The sequence below is a fragment of the Coccinella septempunctata genome, chromosome 7 (assembly GCF_907165205.1).
Source record: "Coccinella septempunctata chromosome 7, icCocSept1.1, whole genome shotgun sequence".
Lineage (NCBI taxonomy): Eukaryota > Metazoa > Arthropoda > Insecta > Coleoptera > Coccinellidae > Coccinella > Coccinella septempunctata.
In genome coordinates this window covers 5,638,110-5,660,403 of record NC_058195.1, presented here as the reverse complement: position 1 = coordinate 5,660,403, position 22,294 = coordinate 5,638,110, and the positions used below count along the sequence as shown (strand labels likewise).

Sequence of the window (22,294 nt, the reverse complement as noted above, 5' to 3'; positions counted from 1 at the left end):
TTGATTTCTCAACTCTCAAATGAAATAGGTGACTTGGAACGGTGGTAGTTTTCCTGGAATCCTCATAAAATTGACCATTTGGATTTACGGTAGGTACCTTAGGTGATTCAAATATTTTACCCGAGGAATAATAAGAAGATTCAAAGGCGTAAGGTACAATAGGTAGGTACCAAATTAAGGGTGCGATTCAAAGAGAATTGATCTAAAGGGCTAATAGTGCTATTAAGTATATGACAAGTTGATTTTGGTTTTCGAGGTAATGGAGGAAGAACAATACGTAAGCCTTAACGACATCTTTCACTTCCCAGTATGGACCACCCTACTTATCTTTTATGGTAGGCACATCATTCAAAACTAATAGGGAGACTCAACAGGAATTAATTGTTAAACTAACCGAAAAGACGCCACACAATCTCATAAGTTTGTCCCTTCACTCATAAATGGTAAGAAACAAAGAAATCAGCAAGGGGGTAATTGTCCCAAGTCACCCGAATCTACCGGTATATATGAATCTGGTACCGATTTATTTCATAATATGGTTATCGACAGATAATCCTCTCCAATTCAATTCGATACCCTACTCATCTCCTATCCCCGGGTTTCATAAAGCTTGATCCGGGAATCAACGGTTGATTGAATAATAGACGTCAATTTGTTTTCAATAGATAATTCAGTCATGATCATTCAGAATATCATTCTCGCATCAAATTATGATGTTCCTACGTCCATTCATTTATTCTCAATTGCTCTGTCCTCAATATATTCAGAAATGCAAAGGTTTCAGTGATTTCATTTTAGAAATCGAGTGACTGTCAAATCGTTGATCGGGCAATCAAAGTTATATGATACCCGCTATATATCTTGCAATATAAGGTTGAAAACTGGCGGCTACTCGTCGTTTTTAAATAGTATATTATTCAAGGAGCATATTTTGCTGGCTATTATTCCACGCTGATGACATTCACCAAAAGTCGATTTTGGTGAATCGTCCAAGTGTGAATAAGATGCGAGAAGAATACTATACTTTGCCCACGATATAACCTATTAATTTTTCCTGTAGAAGACGTTGAAATTTTGATACTATTTTGTTATTTGTTCAATTTACTCAACGAAACTTTGGCAGTCCAACATCAGCGAGTTCAGTTTTCTTTATAGAGTTCACTGTCCAGCATTTAACATTTGGCAAACTCTATTTCATGACATGTTACCCTCTCAGTATCATTGACGACCATTTTTTTTACCTTCTCTATTCATTTACTTGGGGAAAGGGGCATATTTTGAAGAATTAACTCTTAGTTTCATGGCAGTTTAATAACAATCTGTTACAAAATAAATAAAATATATTTCCTTACAAAAATATGTCATTTTCGTTAAAACTGTTATCTCAGTTTCATAACTTACGTATGAATCATTAAAACCGCGGCTTTCTACTTTCCTAACTATCGAATTAGCAATATATCTCAACTAAACTCATCTACTGGCTTGTCTATTCACTGGATGTTATGATTTTGTTCTCAAATGCTATCATCTGTGTTCTCTTCATCCGTTTCATCAGTTCCGTTATCACAAATTTCTTCGAATTCGCAGGTAGCTGTGTCACCTCTGTAGTATCTTAGAGTTTCATTAAAACCGCAGAGGTCGCTTGTGGGACAACTGGGTAACCTAACGATTCGTTCCTGATGAAGAGCTAATATTTTGGGGGTTCCTTCACAACTGCAAAAGCCAGCATATTAGAGAAATATTCAATAATTAACTCATTTATAGTCATCAAAGTGTTCTACTCACTCCATTAACACTAACGCCAAATTAGTGGCAAAAGATCCAATGCGACTAACTCGGAATGTTCTATTGTCAACTTTATCGTTGAAGTTATTCTCAGTGAGCGGTTGATCTTCCTTATATAGTCCAAAGTGCGACATTACTTTCAAAAGAGTTCCAGAATGGGTGAAATAAACAGTTGCCTTAGGATAGGAGCTCTTACTGAAATGATATTTAGTGAGGAATATAGAATAGAAGCGACACAAAATGTTTATTTTCCTAACAAGTGCAGAAAGTAACACTTTTCCGCACGAGTACTGGAAAGTGATTAGAAAAACATGTTTTACCTGTTGAAGAAAGACACAACATCATCAAAGGCCACACATGCCTGTTTATGATTCAAATTATAACCATATCCATCAATCCAGTAATATTTCAAATCTTCGTAGTATTCAAATGCCTGAAATTATGAAAAAAATTTTATAATCACTCATACAACTGAAATTAGATGAGATATGGAATAAAAAACACCTTCATATCATTTATAGTGAAAGCAGAACACCAAGGTGACTTCACATTCGCTTTCCAAGCAGTTTCGAAGGCACAAGTTGAATACATGGTGTAAGCATCATCTGGAAAAAGAGATAAAGATAAAAAATTCACAAAAATTTTTGCCCCTTTCAAAACTCACCGAATGTTAAACTGTTCTTCGGCAACTTTAATCTATCACTAATCTCTGTAACAATCTTTGTCATCAGAGGACTCGCTCCAAAAGCTGTTCTGTGCGATAAGCTCTCAGGATTTAGTTTAACATCGTTCCTCCACTTCTTGCACAGTTTATAAAACTACAATGTATATCATCAGTATTGATACAATTTCGAAAATTTCAAACTCACTCTCAGAATGGGGTCTTTCTTTGAGGGCTCAGGATACCAAACTGACTTAGCTGTATTTTTACCGAAAAGTCCTACAGCAAAATAATATGCACTTTTCTTTGTTCTTTGTGAATCGGTAAACTTGAACTGAAAGATCCAAATTATAAGTAAGAAATTAACGTAAAATATTATATCCTACCTTATAAGAGGTATTACTGTAAATATTACTGAGGAGAGATGGAAATCTACTTTGCATTCTCTCAGCTATATTGATCAATTCATTTTGTCCTTCGTGTGTTAATTTTTTTGAATCTTTTTTGTGGAGCTTTGCATCCCATTTTTGAAATGCCATCAAATCAGAATTGTGTAAAACTTCTGAATAAAAGAGAAATATCTTAGCACATATCTTCAGAATTATCTTCCTGAATTAAAATAATGAATTATAGAATACCTGATGAAATTGTATTATGCTTCAATATGAGATCTCTTATTTGGGGCAATCTATTATTCATGGATTCAATGAACGAGTGACTGGGGTTCCTAGTGCCATGTCTCACTATCATCCAAATTTTCTTAGTAGTACATCCTGAAAGATTTTCACAAGTTATGTATGCAAGTATTATTCATAAATCAATTTTCAACCTGGGTACTCTATTCTTCCAAAAGTATTATTTCCAACAAATCTGTAGGGCGTTTTCGTTCCTAAATAATTTTGATAGGCTTTGGGATTATCACTACATATTTCACCCCCCAAATTATAGGTTACGCAGATTGCAAGGTAAAGCAATATTAGCCAAATTTTGTTCTCCATTGGAACAAAATTGTGAGAACGTTGAACTATTGAAAATTACTTGAATATGAGACTCATTTGCTGGCAACAAAATTTATAGCTGCTATTCACAACTTGTTTAACCAGAAATACCGTTATCCTTTGGAATATCCCACCTAACGTAAATTTAGAATTAAATCATTCTGTAATCTGGAAATAAATTCCAACATCTAGGGGAACCTTTTTTAAACTTTGATCCCTATTTTCACATCGGATATTTACTCTTTCCAATTTTATTTAGGGGGAATGGGGGAAACCTGTGGAAATATCACAGAAATAACTTAATTTTCACAGGTGAAACTGTCGTAGTTCTTTTGTATTATTTGCAAACAGGACTGTTATTGTACAGGACCGGCTTCAGGTTTTTTGATCTTTGATTTTGATTCACTGTTTTAGCAGGCTATGAATTAACGAATTATATTCTTGAAGTTTTTGTGAGCAGAACAACTATTCATTTAATTTGAAGTATTTATTCACAGATAAATTTAAATATAATAATAAATATAAATAATTGTGATGACAGAACACTAACATAAAAACTGGCCATCTTTACATGACTTCCTGATGATACTTGCATAAAATTCATCCACAGTATTCAAAGTTTCTTGATTTCGTATTCTGAAAATAAAATTATTTTCACTTCATGTAAATGTAAAAGAGAATATTTTCAATTTTCATAATTTTCACAGAAAAAAAAACTGAGGCACCTACATTTTTTTCTGCATTTTCTTAGGTCCTTCAATTTGATTCCACTTGGAAACTTTATGATTGTTCACACTCATTAATCCCAAAATAGATATCCACAAAGGATAGACATGAAGATCATTCCTTTCCGTCCATTTATCAAAGAACTTTTGTGAAAAGCTGAGGAATTCAGAAGCTTCTTGACATTCTCTCAAATCCCCAAAGTATTTTATATAATTGGTGAATAAAAAAGAGACTGTATTTTCAGGCTGAGATTGAAGTTCTGTTATGAGACTGTCAAAGTCACAATTCAGTTTACCATTATCTGTTCTTTTAGGGTTCAGTACTCTGCCCAAAGCATGGAATAATCCAAGCGTTTCATCTTTAGCCATAATTTTGATGCTTGAGGACTTTTCTGTTCTTTTCCTCTTCATACCAGTCTTTATTGTGATGTTTTTCTCTGTTGGCATTTCTTTGCTCCCTAAAAGACAAATTTTTCATTTCAAATATGCTGCTCTCAAATATTTACACATACAGAATGAAAAATGAGAAATTACCTAACAGACTAGCAAAATAATATTGACTTATAGCACATCTTATGTCCCCCATGGATGAGGACAAAATTGCATCTACTAACTTAGAGGATGGTGTTTGAAATAGGTCTTTATTTTTTTGTACTATATCATGTGCCCTTCTTAGGGCTGTTTTCAGCAGTGTCGGAGCACAAGCATTGAAACTAAAACTCATTTAGTGAGATCAAATAACATACTATTAAACTACACCCACCTTATATGTGCTATGCCATATTTAACTAAAATTTCTTGTGGAAATAAATTATATACTAAGTTGACTCTATTATTAGCAACCTCTGTACAAATAAATACTATAGGATGTTTTGATTTATAGTGGCATTCACTGAAAATAAAGTTTTTATTTTTTAAAAACACAAGATCTATGTTACCTCACTCTAAGATGTTGGCAAATTCTTCGTGCTGCTTAATGAAGATATTAGGAAAATCTTCAACTAACACAATTCTTTTAGAGGATGAAATATCAAAAAGTGATGTATAATTAGATTCAGTTGTTAAAAATTCCAAGAATTTGTTAGCTTGATTTGGTCCTCTCAATAGTTCGAAGTCCTGATCAACCGGATTTATCCATTCAGAAATAGAAATTCCCATACTTTTACAGAGAACATTAAGAGTTGCTGTTTTACCTGACCCTGTGGGTCCTGATAGTAGTAAAAAAGATTTTTGCTACAAAAATTATAATAGAAAGGATTTCAAATAGTACAGAGGCAAGGTGACATACCCCATTTTCATCGTTGAACACCTTTTCTAACCAAAATTTCACCTCCTCAATTTTTTTCGAGTGCACTGCTAAATCACTAACATCTCTTGGGGAGAGTTCTGCGAAAAAATCAAATGATTTCTTCTGAGAATAATTATTTTTTGTATTAGCAGGCCGTTCCCATTCTGTATTAGAAGTTTGAGTAATAGATGAACGCTTTTTGGGCAATACTTTTTCAGGGCCAAAATCGAAGGACTTCCAGGACTAAAATGATAATGGCAACGAAATTTTTCGATTCAAAGTGAGTTAAATAATCTGATCAACTCACATTAGCAGATTTTTTCATGTCCTCTTCCTATTATATTATTGAAAAACAAAAATCAGATTCTGTTTGTTTTAAAATTTCGATTTTGAAATAATAATGAGTCAAAAGATCTACTACGAACACTCATCAATTTCAAACTATTTCTGATTCCAATGAATATTTGCTTGACTCCTTGTAAAACGAAGATTATTTGAATCATTGTTCACAATAACTTCGAATTGCCATTACTCAATTTCGAAAATATCTTCATATTTTCAAAATTTTGAATCAAGGTAGGTTATATGTCCTTCATAACCTCTTAATTTGACAACACCAGTTCATTCAAGAAAGGCTGATCGTGAAAAGGAAATTGTTTAACACTTATATAAATTATTAATGAAAAATGACTGAAGTTGATAAACTAGCTATGGGTCCTAGAGAAGGCGTTACATATCCAATTCATGTTCCATATTGTGGAAATTGCAGTATGCCTATTGAGGTATGCAAAATTAAAACTTCTTGCTACTAGTTGAAACTTTTTTATTATTTTCTCTTTAATCTTCAGTATTGCGAATATTACCCTGAATATGAAAAGTGTAAATTATGGTTAGAAAAAAATCTACCTGATGAATTTGACAAAATGAGAGTTATAGATGAATCTGAAGGTGGTGTAACAGAAGAAGAAAAGAAAAGGCAGAAGCGAGGAGGTAAAGGTATCATTAAAGCGAAAAAGAAGGAGGATGGGCCCAAGAGAGTATGCGTTTCAAGAGCCCCTAGAGGAAAAAAGAAGTCTGTAACAGTAGTGACAGGCTTGAATACTTTTGGTAATAGCTGAATAGTGTTAGATAACACCACATATAACTCTAAATTGATATCATTTTGTAGATATTGATTTGAAAGTGGCTGCTAAATATTTTGGCACCAAATTTGCTTGTGGATCTTCAGTAACAGGTGATGACGAAATAGTCATTCAAGGTGATGTGAAGGATGATTTATTTGATATTATACCAGAAAAATGGCCAGAAGTAAGTGTTTTTTTTGTATCTTATTTGTGAATTCATTACAGCGAATAAAATCTTCAAGATTTTATAGAGAGGAATTAATTTTTTTAATCATATTTTACATAATACTTTTTTCAGATCGATGAGGACTTCATTGAAGATTTGGGAGATCAGAAACGATAAATAATTGCTAATAAAATATATTTAAATAATGTATTTGGTGTACCTTTCAGAGAATAAAATTGTCCGGCAAATAAAAAAAAAACACTTTCACATTTACTTTTTGAAATAACAAATTTAATTAGGTAGTTTAATCATACAATATCACATTTTGTTTGGTTAGGAAGTGAATCTTAATTCTAAATCAGGAGTAAATGTACTTGCATACACTTTTTAAAATTTGAATTTATGAATGCATCTCTTAAAAACCTGATGTATTGATGTATGGCAAGCAACAAATTCCCTGCTATTCAGAATCGTCATCTTCACTGTCTTTCTTTACTTCTTTAACATGGGGAAAGTTCCTTGCAATTATTTCCAAAATTTTATCCACCTCTTCTTCAGTAAGACGTTCTTCACTATCTGAGATTATCTAGAGATGTGATGATTAGAATTGAAGTATGAATTTTTTATTTTGTTCTTTGATTAAAGAAAAAATTTCACATACCAGTTGCAGTTCAACTGCATTTCCTGGCGGGGTATTTACAAGCATTAATCTTTCCAAGTCTCTCAGTACAAATGGTTTCAATTCCCTCATGCAATTCCTTACAGATGAATCACTCATTTTTTTACAAGGTGTACTTTCAAGATAACATAAGGTCTGAAAGATGAATTCATAGAACCAATTACGAGAAAAAACTGGAACTCGATTGAAGTGTTTTCTTTCGATGATATATCGAGAAAAATTCAAATTACAATTTGAATTTACGTACCTCATATGTTATCGTCGCTAATTCTCCTTTCTTCATTGTTTTAGCTGCTCTGATTTTTTTGAGCTTTTCCATTACTTCAAAATTGCAAAGAGTGGCTACATTTTCATTTTTGCTGTAAGTAGGGTTTCTATGAATTTGTACTGATCCTTCTTGAAAACAGATACTCACGTCTCCATTTAGAATTATTTACTGATTTATAGTATTTATACCAATTGAACACAGTTGATTTCCTTTTAATCCTGAGCTTTGTTTCTGCATTTAGATTTGTTGTCGATAAAATTTAGGTTAAGTTAGTGAGGTTAGGATGAATTAAATCTTTGGTTTCCTAAGAGATACTTCTATGGTTAGAAAATTGAGTTTTGTTCTCCTAGCGGAGACTTACTGAACCTTCGAATACCTCCTCTTGCGCATAATTTAAAAAATTTTCAAACTTCTTTCTGGAAGTTTTTTGTATGGAAATTTTTGAATGGTAGGAAGGAAAAACAAGAAACTATTTCACTTGGATTTTTTTATTCATTGAGTACTTAACCGATTACTTTCTTTCTACAAATAAATAATATTCTTAAGTATGCATTCATCAGAATGCGTTGATCATTCATCTAAAAAAACTTAAATTTCATTTTCCAAATAAAGTGTTTGTTTATTCGAAATTGCTCCATTATTTTTATATCCTAAATCCTAGATATAAGAACCTGGTACGCAGTGTATATAAATATAAATAATATCTAGTGAAATGAAAGATTTTCGTTGAGGAAAACTATTGTCTAACTTAAATAGAGATAGTTTTCAACATAAATAACCTATTCTTTTGTATAATAGGTTATATTTTTGTGATATACCTACTTGGATGAAGGAAAAGTTAGTAATATAACTTTTTGAAGCAATCCGTTTCCTGATTTTTTATTTTATTAATGAAAATGATGGAATTTCAGGCAATTAACATTCTTTTCAAGTGATTTTTGATCAGCAGAGATAAAATATCCAAATTTCCTACTAATAATATAGTGGAGATACAAAAATGGCCTCTGATATAGGACTACGCGGTTTATACTAGGTGATGAATATGAAATAAAACATTCGTTTAATTTTCTGGAACGTCTTCTTCACAGAAAATACCTATTTAAAGTTTTGTGGACTGTCTGGAAATCAAAATTCTTTAGCCTTCCTGAAAATTTTTCCTTCTTCACGGTCTTCCAAGCAAGGCACTTTGACCAAATTGAAATATATGTGACCTAAGATTTGAGCAGACTTTGTCCTCTGCATTTTCATGCATTTATGAAAAATATCGTCGCATGTGCAGTGTGATTTTGTGTACAAAGAGTCGTTGTTCAGATTGTATTTTTTCGAATACGCTCTAATTTTCACCGGGCAAAGATCATGGTTTCTGCAACACATGTCAGTCGATACGTCTTCTCCTAGATCGTGGTAATTCTTGGCTATATCACCTGTGCCACACCATTTAGTACCTGAAACAGACGTAAAATTATAAAATTGAATGTTGTTCCTCTTTTTATCCGTTGTCAAATAACAAAGCAAAATACAGTTAAAGTTCTTAAACCCTCACTTCGAGCAGAACTATGGAATCCTCCATTACAAAATCAATAATAATAAGAACTGTATATTTTCAATTATTCAGTATTCCCAATAAACACACACACGTGTATTATACGTTTAAATGTGGTGGGGGGCGTTGATTCAAGGTTACTCGTTGAATTTTGTAACGTTATTTCGAAACCTAAATTCCACCATAGGTTGATTTCACATATAATCAACGTTTATGATCAAGCTGGTTACTGAATCCACTAACATGAAACGTTGTTATTTCAGTGCACCATCAACGTGTATTCAATAGGAAGTGAGAAACATTGAATTAACGTTGAATACGATACCATTCAACAACTCGTTACTGTAGTCACCAATATGTAACGTTTCTTTAGCGTACTTCCTCAACGTATATTCAATAGGAAATAAATAACATTACATCAACGTTGTATACGAAATCATTCAACAACTCGTTACTGCAGTCACGAATATGAAACGTGGATATGTGGTGTTTTCTCAAAGTATATTCTATTATATTAAAAGCAACGAACATCCCCTTCTTTTAGCCACTATTACAGAACGTTTCCTTGTCTTGCCAAGTAGGATATATCGAAAAAAAATGAGTGTCCTGTATGTGGCATTGTAAGAGCAATAGCGATCACTTTTTTATAATGGATTGAGTATGTTCTACCAGTTACCATTAATTATGAGATCTGCTTATAATTTGAATCAATTCAAGAGACTGGTAATGGTAATAAAGAATAGGTATTGAGCGAATGACTGTTGATGTAGATATATTGTAAATATAATGTTATGAACTTTGCAGCTAATGGAATATTCACTACTACTATCGTAAAAACTATAGGTTGCAGTGGTCTCGAGGGCAGCGATGTAGGGTAGGACGCCAGAGGTAGCAGGTTCGAATCCCGGCGGTGATGGATGTTTGCGGTTGTCTCGATGAACCTAGTGTGGGAAGAGATATAATGTTGGCTAATGGGAACTATTACAAGACTAGTGGGTGCTGGGCAAAAGAGCAAATAAATATTTATTTTAGAATCAACATTTGAATTTCGCATTGTACTTGTAGCAACGTTACTTCAATCGAATGGCAACGTTATATTCTCGTAGAATTTCCATTCCAAAAAGATTGTCCGCTACGTTACTGTACCACTAGAACGAAACGTATTTCCTAACGACATTTTGCCGGTTTCTCAACGTAGCGTTACTTGAAGAACTCAACGTTACTTCCACGTATCTGTGTTTATTGGGTTGAGCCCATATCGAACATTTAAAGTTTTCTCGAACAATCAATAGAATAGATATAACCCACAACCTACTTTCATTTTGTTTAATATTTGAAGAACTTCTGGAAATAAGATATATTTTATGCAGCAAATCGATAAGTCGTTAATATGAAGTTATATCCAATTGGTAAAACTGGATTCTTCCAGAAATTGGAAAATTCTTGAAGCAGCTTCATTCGATAGGTATATTTTTTTCAGAGTGATGGGCACAAAGGACCCTTTTTTCAAAACAAGTTACTTTCATCACAGAACACAACAAAATTTCGTTGGAAAGTAGTGAGTAGTAGTGAGTTTTTACAGATGCATTTTCCTATACCGATATAGGTAATGAATAATAAATAGTAAGAATTCTGTTGTATCGTATACTCCAACACACCTGGTATGATTCCACTGAGCAGAACTAATTGGCTATTGATTATAGCTTTGGCCTCTTCAACTCTCGTAGTGAAGTTCTTTCGTTCTTCTTCGCTCTGCTGGGATACACCAGTCCGGTGTCTTCTCTTCATTCGTTCTAACTGAACGCATTGGTCCATCAGATGCACCATTTCATTGAAATTAATTGGCACTGGGGTTGTTTTGTCCACTAGTGGACCCATGGCTTTGTCCACGTCGGTTGGGGAACTGCAAATATGATATAAAGCCCAAAGTAATACAAATATGTTGATTGCCAATCAAAAATGAAGAAAAGATTCGTTTTCAAATATCACAAGCTGTGATAGCCATTATCGGATGCCAATAAAGATTTTTGATTTTACCCAGGGATGCGAACTATTGAAATCAGCATTGTCAAGGCTTCCACGCTAGCACAAAAATTCGATTTCGAAAATCTCGATATTTTAGGTCAAAAATGAGCAAGGGGTTAGACCCCCCTAAAATCACCTATTTGCTACTCTGTCTGAGAATCAGGAGGTTCTATTACTGTCCTCGGATGAGGAGTGCATAGAATTTGTTTCGAAGATTCTAGAAAACAAAACAGTTGATGATTCAATAGAGAATTGTACTCCAGAGAGCTCTTCAAAGTCAACACGAAAATGAAAAGTCGAAAAACAAAAAAAAACTATTTTCTCCTAAACAGTGTCAGATATTGGAAAGTTTGGTATGTAAATATAGGTTTTCGAACACGCTGAATCTATTGCGAGCAATTTCGAAAGCCTATCTCGCTTCGTTTAGATTTTCATCTCCGAAATGGCATTTTTCAAAAAATTGCAATTTCCAATCTGCGATATCTCCTGTTATATTCATCTGATCCAATTGGGATTTCCGGTTATATAATCAGCATTGCCTAGGCTTCCACCCTAGCACAAAAACTCGATTTCGAAAATCTCGATTTTTTAGGTCAAAAATGAGCAAGGGGTTAGACCCCCCTAAAATCACCTATTTGCTACTCTGTCTCAAAATCAGGATGTTCTATTACTGTCCTCGGATATGGAGTGCATAGAATTTGTTTTGAAGATTCTAAAAAACAAAACAATTGATGATTCAATAGAGAATTGCACTCCAGAGAGCTCTTCGAACTCAACTCGAAAATGAAAAGTCGAAAAACAAAAAAAATTATTTTCTCCTAAACAGTGTCAGATATTGGGAAGTTTGGTATAAAAATATAGGTTTTCGAACACGCTGAATCTATTGCGAGCAATTTCGAAAGCCTATCTCGCTTCGTTTAGATTTTCATCTCCGAAATGGCATTTTTCAAAAAATTGCAATTTTCAATCTGCGATATCTCCTGTTATATTCATCTGATCCAATTGGGATTTCCGGTTATATAATCAGCATTGCCTAGGCTTCCACCCTAGCACAAAAACTCGATTTCGAAAATCTCGATTTTTTAGGTCAAAAATGAGCAAGGGGTTAGACCCCCCTAAAATCACCTATTTGCTACTCTGTCTAAAAATCAGGATGTTCTATTACTGTCCTCGGATATGGAGTGCATAGAATTTGTTTTGAAGATTCAAAAAAACAAAACAATTGATGATTCAATAGAGAATTGCACTCCAGAGAGCTCTTCGAACTCAACTCGAAAATGAAAAGTCGAAATACAAAAAAAATTATTTTCTCCTAAACAGTGTCAGATATTGGAAAGTTTGGTAAGAAAATATAGGTTTTCGAACACGCTGAATCTATTGCGAGCAATTTCGAAAGCCTATCTCGCTTCGTTTAGATTTTCATCTCGGAAATGGCATTTTTCAAAAAATTGCAATTTTCAATCTGCGATATCTCCTGTTATATTCATCTGATCCAATTGGGATTTCCGGTTATATAATCAGCATTGCCTAGGCTTCCACCCTAGCACAAAAACTCGATTTCGAAAATCTCGATTTTTCAGGTCAAAAATGAGCAAGGGGTTAGACCCCCCTAAAATCACCTATTTGCTACTCTGTCTCAAAATCAGGATGTTCTATTACTGTCCTCGGATATGGAGTGTATAGAATTTGTTTTGAAGATTCTAAAAAACAAAACAATGATGATTCAATAGAGAATTGCACTCCAGAGAGCTCTTCGAACTCAACTCGAAAATGAAAAGTCGAAAAACAAAAAAAATTATTTTCTCCTAAACAGTGTCAGATATTGGAAAGTTTGGTATGAAAATATAGGTTTTCGAACACGCTGAATCCATTGCGAGCAATTTCGAAAGCCTATCTCGCTTCGTTTAGATTTTCATCTCCGAAATGGCATTTTTCAAAAAATTGCAATTTTCAATCTGCGATATCTCCTGTTATATTCATCTGATCCAATTGGGATTTCCGGTTATATAATCAGCATTGCCTAGGCTTCCACCCTAGCACAAAAACTCGATTTCGAAAATCTCGATTTTTTAGGTCAAAAATGAGCAAGGGGTTAGACCCTCCTAAAATCACCTATTTGCTACTCTGTCTAAAAATCAGGATGTTCTATTACTGTCCTCGGATATGGAGTGCATAGAATTTGTTTTGAAGATTCAAAAAAACAAAACAATTGATGATTCAATAGAGAATTGCACTCCAGAGAGCTCTTCGAACTCAACTCGAAAATGAAAAGTCGAAATACAAAAAAAATTATTTTCTCCTAAACAGTGTCAGATATTGGAAAGTTTGGTATGAAAATATAGGTTTTCGAACACGCTGAATCTATTGCGAGCAATTTCGAAAGCCTATCTCGCTTCGTTTAGATTTTCATCTCGGAAATGGCATTTTTCAAAAAATTGCAATTTTCAATCTGCGATATCTCCTGTTATATTCATCTGATCCAATTGGGATTTCCGGTTATATAATCAGCATTGCCTAGGCTTCCACCCTAGCACAAAAACTCGATTTCGAAAATCTCGATTTTTCAGGTCAAAAATGAGCAAGGGGTTAGACCCCCCTAAAATCACCTATTTGCTACTCTGTCTCAAAATCAGGATGTTCTATTACTGTCCTCGGATATGGAGTGTATAGAATTTGTTTTGAAGATTCTAAAAAACAAAACAATGATGATTCAATAGAGAATTGCACTCCAGAGAGCTCTTCGAACTCAACTCGAAAATGAAAAGTCGAAAAACAAAAAAAATTATTTTCTCCTAAACAGTGTCAGATATTGGAAAGTTTGGTATGAAAATATAGGTTTTCGAACACGCTGAATCCATTGCGAGCAATTTCGAAAGCCTATCTCGCTTCGTTTAGATTTTCATCTCCGAAATGGCATTTTTCAAAAAATTGCAATTTTCAATCTGCGATATCTCCTGTTATATTCATCTGATCCAATTGGGATTTCCGGTTATATAATCAGCATTGCCTAGGCTTCCACCCTAGCACAAAAACTCGATTTCGAAAATCTCGATTTTTTAGGTCAAAAATGAGCAAGGGGTTAGACCCTCCTAAAATCACCTATTTGCTACTCTGTCTAAAAATCAGGATGTTCTATTACTGTCCTCGGATATGGAGTGCATAGAATTTGTTTTGAAGATTCAAAAAAACAAAACAATTGATGATTCAATAGAGAATTGCACTCCAGAGAGCTCTTCGAACTCAACTCGAAAATGAAAAGTCGAAATACAAAAAAAATTATTTTCTCCTAAACAGTGTCAGATATTGGAAAGTTTGGTATGAAAATATAGGTTTTCGAACACGCTGAATCTATTGCGAGCAATTTCGAAAGCCTATCTCGCTTCTTTTAGATTTTCATCTCGGAAATGGCATTTTTCAAAAAATTGCAATTTTCAATCTGCGATATCTCCTGTTATATTCATCTGATCCAATTGGGATTTCCGGTTATATAATCAGCATTGCCTAGGCTTCCACCCTAGCACAAAAACTCGATTTCGAAAATCTCGATTTTTTGGGTCAAAAATGAGCAAGGGGTTAGACCCCCCTAAAATCACCTATTTGCTACTCTGACTAAAAATCAGGATGTTCTATTACTGTCCTCGGATATGGAGTGCATAGAATTAGTTTTGAAGATTCAAAAAAACAAAACAATTGATGATTCAATAGAGAATTGCACTCCAGAGAGCTCTTCGAACTCAACTCGAAAATGAAAAGTCGAAAAACAAAAAAAATTATTTTCTCCTAAACAGTGTCAGATATTGGAAAGTTTGGTATGAAAATATAGGTTTTCGAACACGCTGAATCTATTTCGAGCAATTTCGAAAGCCTATCTCGCTTCGTTTAGATTTTCATCTCGGAAATGGCATTTTTCAAAAAATTGCAATTTTCAATCTGCGATATCTCCTGTTATATTCATCTGATCCAATTGGGATTTCCGGTTATATAATCAGCATTGCCTAGGCTTCCACCCTAGCACAAAAACTCGATTTCGAAAATCCCGATTTTTTAGGTCAAAAATGAGCAAGGGGTTAGACCCCCCTAAAATCACCTATTTGCTACTCTGTCTCAAAATCAGGATGTTCTATTACTGTCCTCGGATATGGAGTGCATAGAATTTGTTTTGAAGATTCTAAAAAACAAAACAATGATGATTCAATAGAGAATTGCACTCGAGAGAACTCTTCGAACTCAACTCGAAAATGAAAAGTCGAAAAACAAAAAAAATTATTTTCTCCTAAACAGTGTCAGATATTGAAAAGCTTGGTATGAAAATATAGGTTTTCGAACACACTGAATCTATTGCGAGCAATTTCGAAAACCTATCTCGCTTCGTTTAGATTTTCATCCCGAAAATGGCATTTTTCAAAAAATTGCAATTTTCAATCTGCGATATCTCCTGTTATATTCATCTGATCCAATTGGGATTTCCGGTTATATAATCAGCATTGCCTAGGCTTCCACCCTAGCACAAAAACTCGATTTCGAAAATCTCGATTTTTTAGGTCAAAAATGAGCAAGGGGTTAGACCCCCCTAAAATCACCTATTTGCTACTCTGACTAAAAATCAGGATGTTCTATTACTGTCCTCGGATATGGAGTGCATAGAATTTGTTTTGAAGATTCAAAAAAACAAAACAATTAATGATTCAATAGAGATTTGCACTCCAGAGAGCTCTTCGAACTCAACTCGAAAATGAAAAGTCGAAAAACAAAAAAAATTATTTTCTCCTGAACAGTGTCAGATATTGGAAAGTTTGGTATGAAAATATAGGTTTTCGAACACGCTGAATCTATTGCGAGCAATTTCGAAAGCCTATCTCGCTTCGTTTAGATTTTCATCTCGGAAATGGCATTTATCAAAAAATTGCAATTTTCAATCTGCGATATCTCCTGTTATATTCATCTGATCCAAATGGGATTTCCGGTTATATAATCAGCATTACCTAGGCTTCCACCCTAGCACAAAAACTCGATTTCGAAAATCTCGATTTTTTGGGTCAAAAATGAGCAAGGGGTTAGACCCCCCTAAAATCACCTATTTGCTACTCTGACTAAAAATCAGGATGTTCTATTACTGTCCTCGGATATGGAGTGCATAGAATTAGTTTTGAAGATTCAAAAAAACAAAACAATTGATGATTCAATAGAGAATTGCACTCCAGAGAGCTCTTCGAACTCAACTCGAAAATGAAAAGTCGAAAAACAAAAAAAATTATTTTCTCCTAAACAGTGTCAGATATTGGAAAGTTTGGTATGAAAATATAGGTTTTCGAACACGCTGAATCTATTTCGAGCAATTTCGAAAGCCTATCTCGCTTCGTTTAGATTTTCATCTCGGAAATGGCATTTTTCAAAAAATTGCAATTTTCAATCTGCGATATCTCCTGTTATATTCATCTGATCCAATTGGGATTTCCGGTTATATAATCAGCATTGCCTAGGCTTCCACCCTAGCACAAAAACTCGATTTCGAAAATCTCGATTTTTTAGGTCAAAAATGAGCAAGGGGTTAGACCCCCCTAAAATCACCTATTTGCTACTCTGACTAAAAATCAGGATGTTCTATTACTGTCCTCGGATATGGAGTGCATAGAATTTGTTTTGAAGATTCAAAAAAACAAAACAATTAATGATTCAATAGAGATTTGCACTCCAGAGAGCTCTTCGAACTCAACTCGAAAATGAAAAGTCGAAAAACAAAAAAAATTATTTTCTCCTAAACAGTGTCAGATATTGGAAAGTTTGGTATGAAAATATAGGTTTTCGAACACGCTGAATCTATTGCGAGCAATTTCGAAAGCCTATCTCGCTTCGTTTAGATTTTCATCTCGGAAATGGCATTTATCAAAAAATTGCAATTTTCAATCTGCGATATCTCCTGTTATATTCATCTGATCCAATTGGGATTTCCGGTTATATAATCAGCATTACCTAGGCTTCCACCCTAGCACAAAAACTCGATTTCGAAAATCTCGATTTTTTGGGTCAAAAATGAGCAATGGGTTAGACCCCCCTAAAATCACCTATTTGCTACTCTGACTAAAAATCAGGATGTTCTATTACTGTCCTCGGATATGGAGTGCATAGAATTAGTTTTGAAGATTCAAAAAAACAAAACAATTGATGATTCAATAGAGAATTGCACTCCAGAGAGCTCTTTGAACTCAACTCGAAAATGAAAAGTCGCAAAACAAAAAAAATTATTTTCTCCTAAACAGTGTTAGATATCGGAATGTTTGGTATAAAAATATAGGTTTTCGAACACGCTGAATCCATTGCAAGCAATTTCGAAAGCCTATCTCGCTTCGTTTAGATTTTCATCTCGGAAATGGCATTTTTCAAAAAATTGCAATTTTCAATCTGCGATATCTCCTGTTATATTCATCTGATCCAATTGGGATTTCCGGTTATATAATCAGCATTGCCTAGGCTTCCACCCTAGCACAAAAACTCGATTTCGAAAATCTCGATTTTTCAGGTCAAAAATGAGCAAGGGGTTAGACCCCCCTAAAATCACCTATTTGCTACTCTGACTTAAAATCAGGATGTTCTATTACTGTCCTCGGATATGGAGTGCATAGAATTTGTTTTGAAGATTCAAAAAAACAAAACAATTGATGATTCAATAGAGAATTGCACTCCAGAGAGCTCTTCGAACTCAACTCGAAAATGAAAAGTCGAAAAACAAAAAAAATTATTTTCTCCTAAACAGTGTCAGATATTGGAAAGTTTGGTATGAAAATATAGGTTTTCGAAGACGCTGAATCTATTGCGAGTAATTTCGAAAACCTATCTCGCTTCGTTTAGATTTTCATCTCGAAAATGGCATTTTTAAAAAATTGCAATTTTCAATCTGCGATATCTCCTGTTGTATTCGTCTGATCGAATTAGGATTTCCGAATTGATGCGAAAGATTTCAATGGGCTTTGGATTTATGAGGCATTAAACATTTTGTTTTTATATTAGCAATATCAGTTTCGTCGGTATTCCACTCAAAAAAGAATAATTGGTGCGTTATTTCGCACTAATGATAAGGTACTTAAATTATAAGCATTTCTAAAGAGTAATGTGGGTCTATAATCTACCATTTTGCAATAATAATGGACAACTGTAGATAGGTATGCTATTAACTTATTCAAGGGTAAGCGTTAAATAACGTGATAGAATGTAAATTTTGTGAAAGGTGTTCTTGCTTTGTCTTGGTTACAATAAAAATCGTCGAAAAGTGATTTATTGTCTCCTTTTCTTGCCAATTGTTAGAAAAATTAATGTTTTTGGAGCGAAAAGCAATGCATATTGTTCTGATCAATAGGTATTCATGAAAATTATAAAATTCCAAGTTTAATTTAATTACGTTATGTTTAGGAATATAAAATTATTTGAAAAAATCGATTTTCTTTGATGGAACTACCAGAGTATCTAATTAATCACTTCAATTTTAATGCCAATGGTAATTCACATCAAATTTTCCATCATAAAAGTGATTATTTCACGAGATCATATGCAGTTCAATCAGGGAGTGAAATGTTTATAACTCCCATTATTGCCTTTTTCAATCAAATTGAGAAATTTTGTTTGAACAACTTCTTTCAAGGATATTTGAAATATTGTGGAATTGCTTCTTTTATTACCGGTGTGAAATGAATGTACAACTACAATTTCTTTCAAAATACTGGAAGAATTGAAATTATATATTTTAAATGTTGTAGGATAGACTTTGTATTCCATAATGGGAATGTAAGGTTTGTTGACCTTAAGATAAAAAAGGTGCATTGAAATTACTGAAATGATGCTTTGTTTCGGATAACTAGAAAAAATGTAGATACCGATAAACCCCACATATCACACAATGCGGGGAATGGTATAGAACCATTGAATTGTCAATTTGTTGAAGATTTTATAACTTAGATTGAAAGAAATGAAGATTTCAATTGTTATCTCCGAATTGCACGCATAAATATTTTTCATTCTATCGTTTGACTGCATTCATAAACCTACATATTCCAATGATTGATTCAACCAAAGTTTCGCTACTAAAATAATAATGATATTTGATGAAACGATATTCAAATCATCTCTTATATACTGACAAATAAGATGTAGTTTGTTATTGAGTCAAGTTATTTATTTGTTTTAGAAATTATTTACAAAAAACTTGATTATATATATTTATATCACGCATGCATCATTTCATGACAGAAGTATTGGGATAAGGTTATTCTTCTAATGAGGTGTAACTTCAAATAACCCAAGAATTTAATATTTTAAGAACGGATGAATTTTTTATAGTACAAATAAAAAACCCAAAGTCATTTTTAGTATGTAGCCTTTTACTTTGAAAAGTATATTCAGAGCTTGTGGTTCTTCTCAAAAATAATCATTGATATTCCAAAATTCAAGAGAACCCTTCATCATTGTGATTGAAAATAAGTTATTGAAGCACTCCTGCACTGTAAGATGATGTAGGAATACCAATAGCTAAATCTACAATCCATAAGGGAAAAATAAATGTCCGAATTGATCATTGGAATCCTTGACACGTTCTCATAAATGTACGTGTCATTATCATCCAACTATGAGAGCAGATTTTGGACAGAATATGTATCCATCCAATGAAACACGTTTAAGCAAACTTATATATTATGTTCAGGGCATACAAATTATCAGAAACTTAGTTTCGGCTATAGACTCAGCTCTATACCAGTCTATATAGATGTGGATATACACATGCATAGATCTGCTATAACAAAAATTAGTTTGTTTTGGAAAATATTCAAATTTCTGCCAAAAAGTTCTAAGAAAATACGAATGAAATAGTTTATCTTTAAATTTCCTACTTTCATAATAATCGAAAATAAATGATCCTCTCATATACAGCATTAATTTGATAAAGGCTCCAAATAAGTGCCTTCAATCAAATGGACAATTTTTTGTTGAAAAGAAAAGCCTTGTCACGATAGATAAACCAATGGTTTTACGTAATATTCAACTTAATGGAATTGACATGATAATTTTGCAATGAAACAACGGCATTTTGACGGGGAACATACATGATATGACTGGAAATGATCGATCATTATTTATACCAGGAATTTTGAGATGACTCAAATGACCTTTATTGGTTTACCATTAATCTAAGTGAGGATTCTTGCAGAAACCTTATGTTATCTTGTGGTTGATAGTCTAATTTCCTCTTAATCATTAGCTCCATGCAAAAAATTTGCATACTTATCGTGGATTGATTGAATCTCCAGAATTATTATATTTCTCTATCAAAAGCTTTCAAAATATCGGTTGGTAGAATTGGTATAGAATTTTTGTTTGGCAAGCTCCACAGCAGTCCTGTATGATAATTTACCAAACAATTTTTTTCATAAGTGAGATTTCATTTATTTTGGATTCTAGCCTTTATTAAGGTTTATTTATGGCATTTTTCGAGGGTCAAAAATATTTCCCTCAAGTTTTCAAAGAGGGGTCCATGGCTTATATATATGGCCCCCTACTAGAACCACCCTTGCTTGACATATAATTTTTGAGACCTTCAAATAATATTTTATCACTACAATAGTAGTTGTTCCCTTACAGTGGTATTGGACTTTCAGAAATGATGTGAACACTTGGACACAGCTTCAACATCATGAATATTGATGTAGGTAGATATTCAAACACGAGATGTGAGTTCCTATTATGTAATCGGCCGAATTTGCACAATAATAAATAAATTATTATATAATTGCGAAAGTTTGGTTTTATTACTATATGGTATGGAAGAAAAATGTGATATTATACTGGTACAAATAACGAAAGTATTCAAAAGGGGTAAACATTTGGTTTTTGTGCCTTTTCTGTCCTCATTTTTGAAGTTGATTAGAATTGAATCCATTATTCCAGGGAAATTTGATTTTTAGTTTGAGTTAGAGTTTTACGATGGGAAATAAAAATGATAAAAAAAATAAATGAAATTATTTTTTTTTAACCCAACTCATGTTTTTATTAAGACCACTGGAACTCTGCACTACAAAAGGTGTAGCATGTTTAAATATGAACTGAGTTATATAAATTTTAAAAAAACATTACATTGAGTTTTGACGAGGGGTTGAATACTCAAAGATTTCATTAAAAATAGATACTTTTGATAAACTCATGAGCTAAAACACGTTTTGTGAATTATCATCTGCCCAATAATACTTCGAAACCAAAAATCTAATAAAACAAAATGAACACTGAACACAACATTGTTATTTGTTTTAATCATCAATTTTCTACCCTCCAAATGAGTCGATAGGGTAAAAAGAATAATGGTCTCGAAAAGCTTTAGAATTTTGTTCAAAATTTCATAGGGTAATCCCCAATAGTTTCCTAGAGGAAACCAGATATCTTTATATTCGTTTTTTTTCTACAAATCTGCTACAAGAACGGTAATTATAAATTAATGACCCATTAATTTTTTAATCCTCCATTAAACAGAATATATAAACCGTTTAATGGAGGATTAGTATTCACAATAAAATCGATATTTCTACCTCAGCATGACTAGCTTTTCAAGTAGAGATCATTATACATAAGAAGTTGAGTAATCAGACAAAAATATGAATGAGTTCAGCAAAGGAGGAATAAGAATTTCCATCGTGAATCCTTCTGCAACTCTTCGAGTGTATGATATAAAATTTGAGACATTGAAATGAGTGCAACTTACTATATTTCTATTATGTTACAATTGAGCAATAACTTCTTAGGTCCCAGTTCCACCACAGCCACACTCAGGTCGTGATAGTACACCATCAGCAGAGAATCATCCCTTAACCGATTCCCGTCGTATCGCTTGATGGCTGGGGGTGGTCCATCGTTGAGCCGCAAACCGGGAAGATGAAAATTGAAATTAAGCGATCTCTCCGCAGCCTCCGCACTCTGTAGCGCACAAAATAGTCCGAAAATAAACGGAAAAACCAATTTCTTGACGATCATTTCTGCGTGTTGCACTGAGCGCGAAACA

The 22,294-nt window shown here is 33.5% G+C and overlaps 5 protein-coding genes across 6 annotated transcripts; 1 reads left to right on the top strand and 4 right to left on the bottom strand.

The window, feature by feature from the left end:
- Positions 1 to 1,292: 1,292 nt before the first annotated feature.
- On the bottom strand, positions 1,293 to 3,758 carry LOC123316551 (multiple inositol polyphosphate phosphatase 1-like). 2 transcript variants are annotated; one of them, XM_044902680.1, is made up of 10 exons: positions 3,276 to 3,758; positions 3,085 to 3,219; positions 2,833 to 3,008; positions 2,655 to 2,780; positions 2,450 to 2,603; positions 2,290 to 2,390; positions 2,106 to 2,218; positions 1,786 to 1,980; positions 1,643 to 1,713; positions 1,293 to 1,591 (listed from the first exon to the last, which is right to left on the bottom strand). In XM_044902680.1, exons 1-10 carry the CDS (start codon positions 3,442 to 3,444, stop codon positions 1,515 to 1,517), a joined length of 1,317 nt encoding a protein of 438 aa, XP_044758615.1. In that variant the 5' UTR covers positions 3,445 to 3,758; the 3' UTR covers positions 1,293 to 1,514. The 2 variants fall into 2 exon arrangements, with proteins under 2 accessions (XP_044758615.1, XP_044758614.1); XM_044902679.1 differs by having other exon boundaries at positions 1,293 to 1,713; positions 3,276 to 3,757.
- A 162-nt stretch (positions 3,759 to 3,920) lies between these two features.
- Positions 3,921 to 5,916, bottom strand: LOC123316619 (cell cycle checkpoint protein RAD17). Its single transcript, XM_044902790.1, has 7 exons — positions 5,765 to 5,916; positions 5,458 to 5,700; positions 5,113 to 5,402; positions 4,933 to 5,061; positions 4,704 to 4,882; positions 4,174 to 4,627; positions 3,921 to 4,080 (listed from the first exon to the last, which is right to left on the bottom strand). Exons 1-7 carry the CDS (start codon positions 5,780 to 5,782, stop codon positions 3,990 to 3,992), a joined length of 1,404 nt encoding a protein of 467 aa, XP_044758725.1. The 5' UTR covers positions 5,783 to 5,916; the 3' UTR covers positions 3,921 to 3,989.
- A 136-nt stretch (positions 5,917 to 6,052) lies between these two features.
- LOC123316620 (density-regulated protein homolog) lies at positions 6,053 to 7,006 on the top strand. The gene is made up of 4 exons (XM_044902791.1): positions 6,053 to 6,239; positions 6,306 to 6,564; positions 6,626 to 6,765; positions 6,880 to 7,006. Exons 1-4 carry the CDS (start codon positions 6,144 to 6,146, stop codon positions 6,922 to 6,924), a joined length of 540 nt encoding a protein of 179 aa, XP_044758726.1. The 5' UTR covers positions 6,053 to 6,143; the 3' UTR covers positions 6,925 to 7,006.
- On the bottom strand, positions 7,006 to 7,879 carry LOC123316621 (DNA-directed RNA polymerase III subunit RPC9). The gene is made up of 4 exons (XM_044902792.1): positions 7,842 to 7,879; positions 7,674 to 7,785; positions 7,409 to 7,561; positions 7,006 to 7,333 (listed from the first exon to the last, which is right to left on the bottom strand). Exons 1-4 carry the CDS (start codon positions 7,847 to 7,849, stop codon positions 7,208 to 7,210), a joined length of 399 nt encoding a protein of 132 aa, XP_044758727.1. The 5' UTR covers positions 7,850 to 7,879; the 3' UTR covers positions 7,006 to 7,207.
- Positions 7,880 to 8,166: 287 nt separating this feature from the next.
- On the bottom strand, positions 8,167 to 22,266 carry LOC123316617. The gene is made up of 3 exons (XM_044902787.1): positions 21,998 to 22,266; positions 10,896 to 11,140; positions 8,167 to 9,139 (listed from the first exon to the last, which is right to left on the bottom strand). Exons 1-3 carry the CDS (start codon positions 22,264 to 22,266, stop codon positions 8,820 to 8,822), a joined length of 834 nt encoding a protein of 277 aa, XP_044758722.1. The 3' UTR covers positions 8,167 to 8,819.
- Between the last annotated feature and the right edge of the window lie 28 nt (positions 22,267 to 22,294).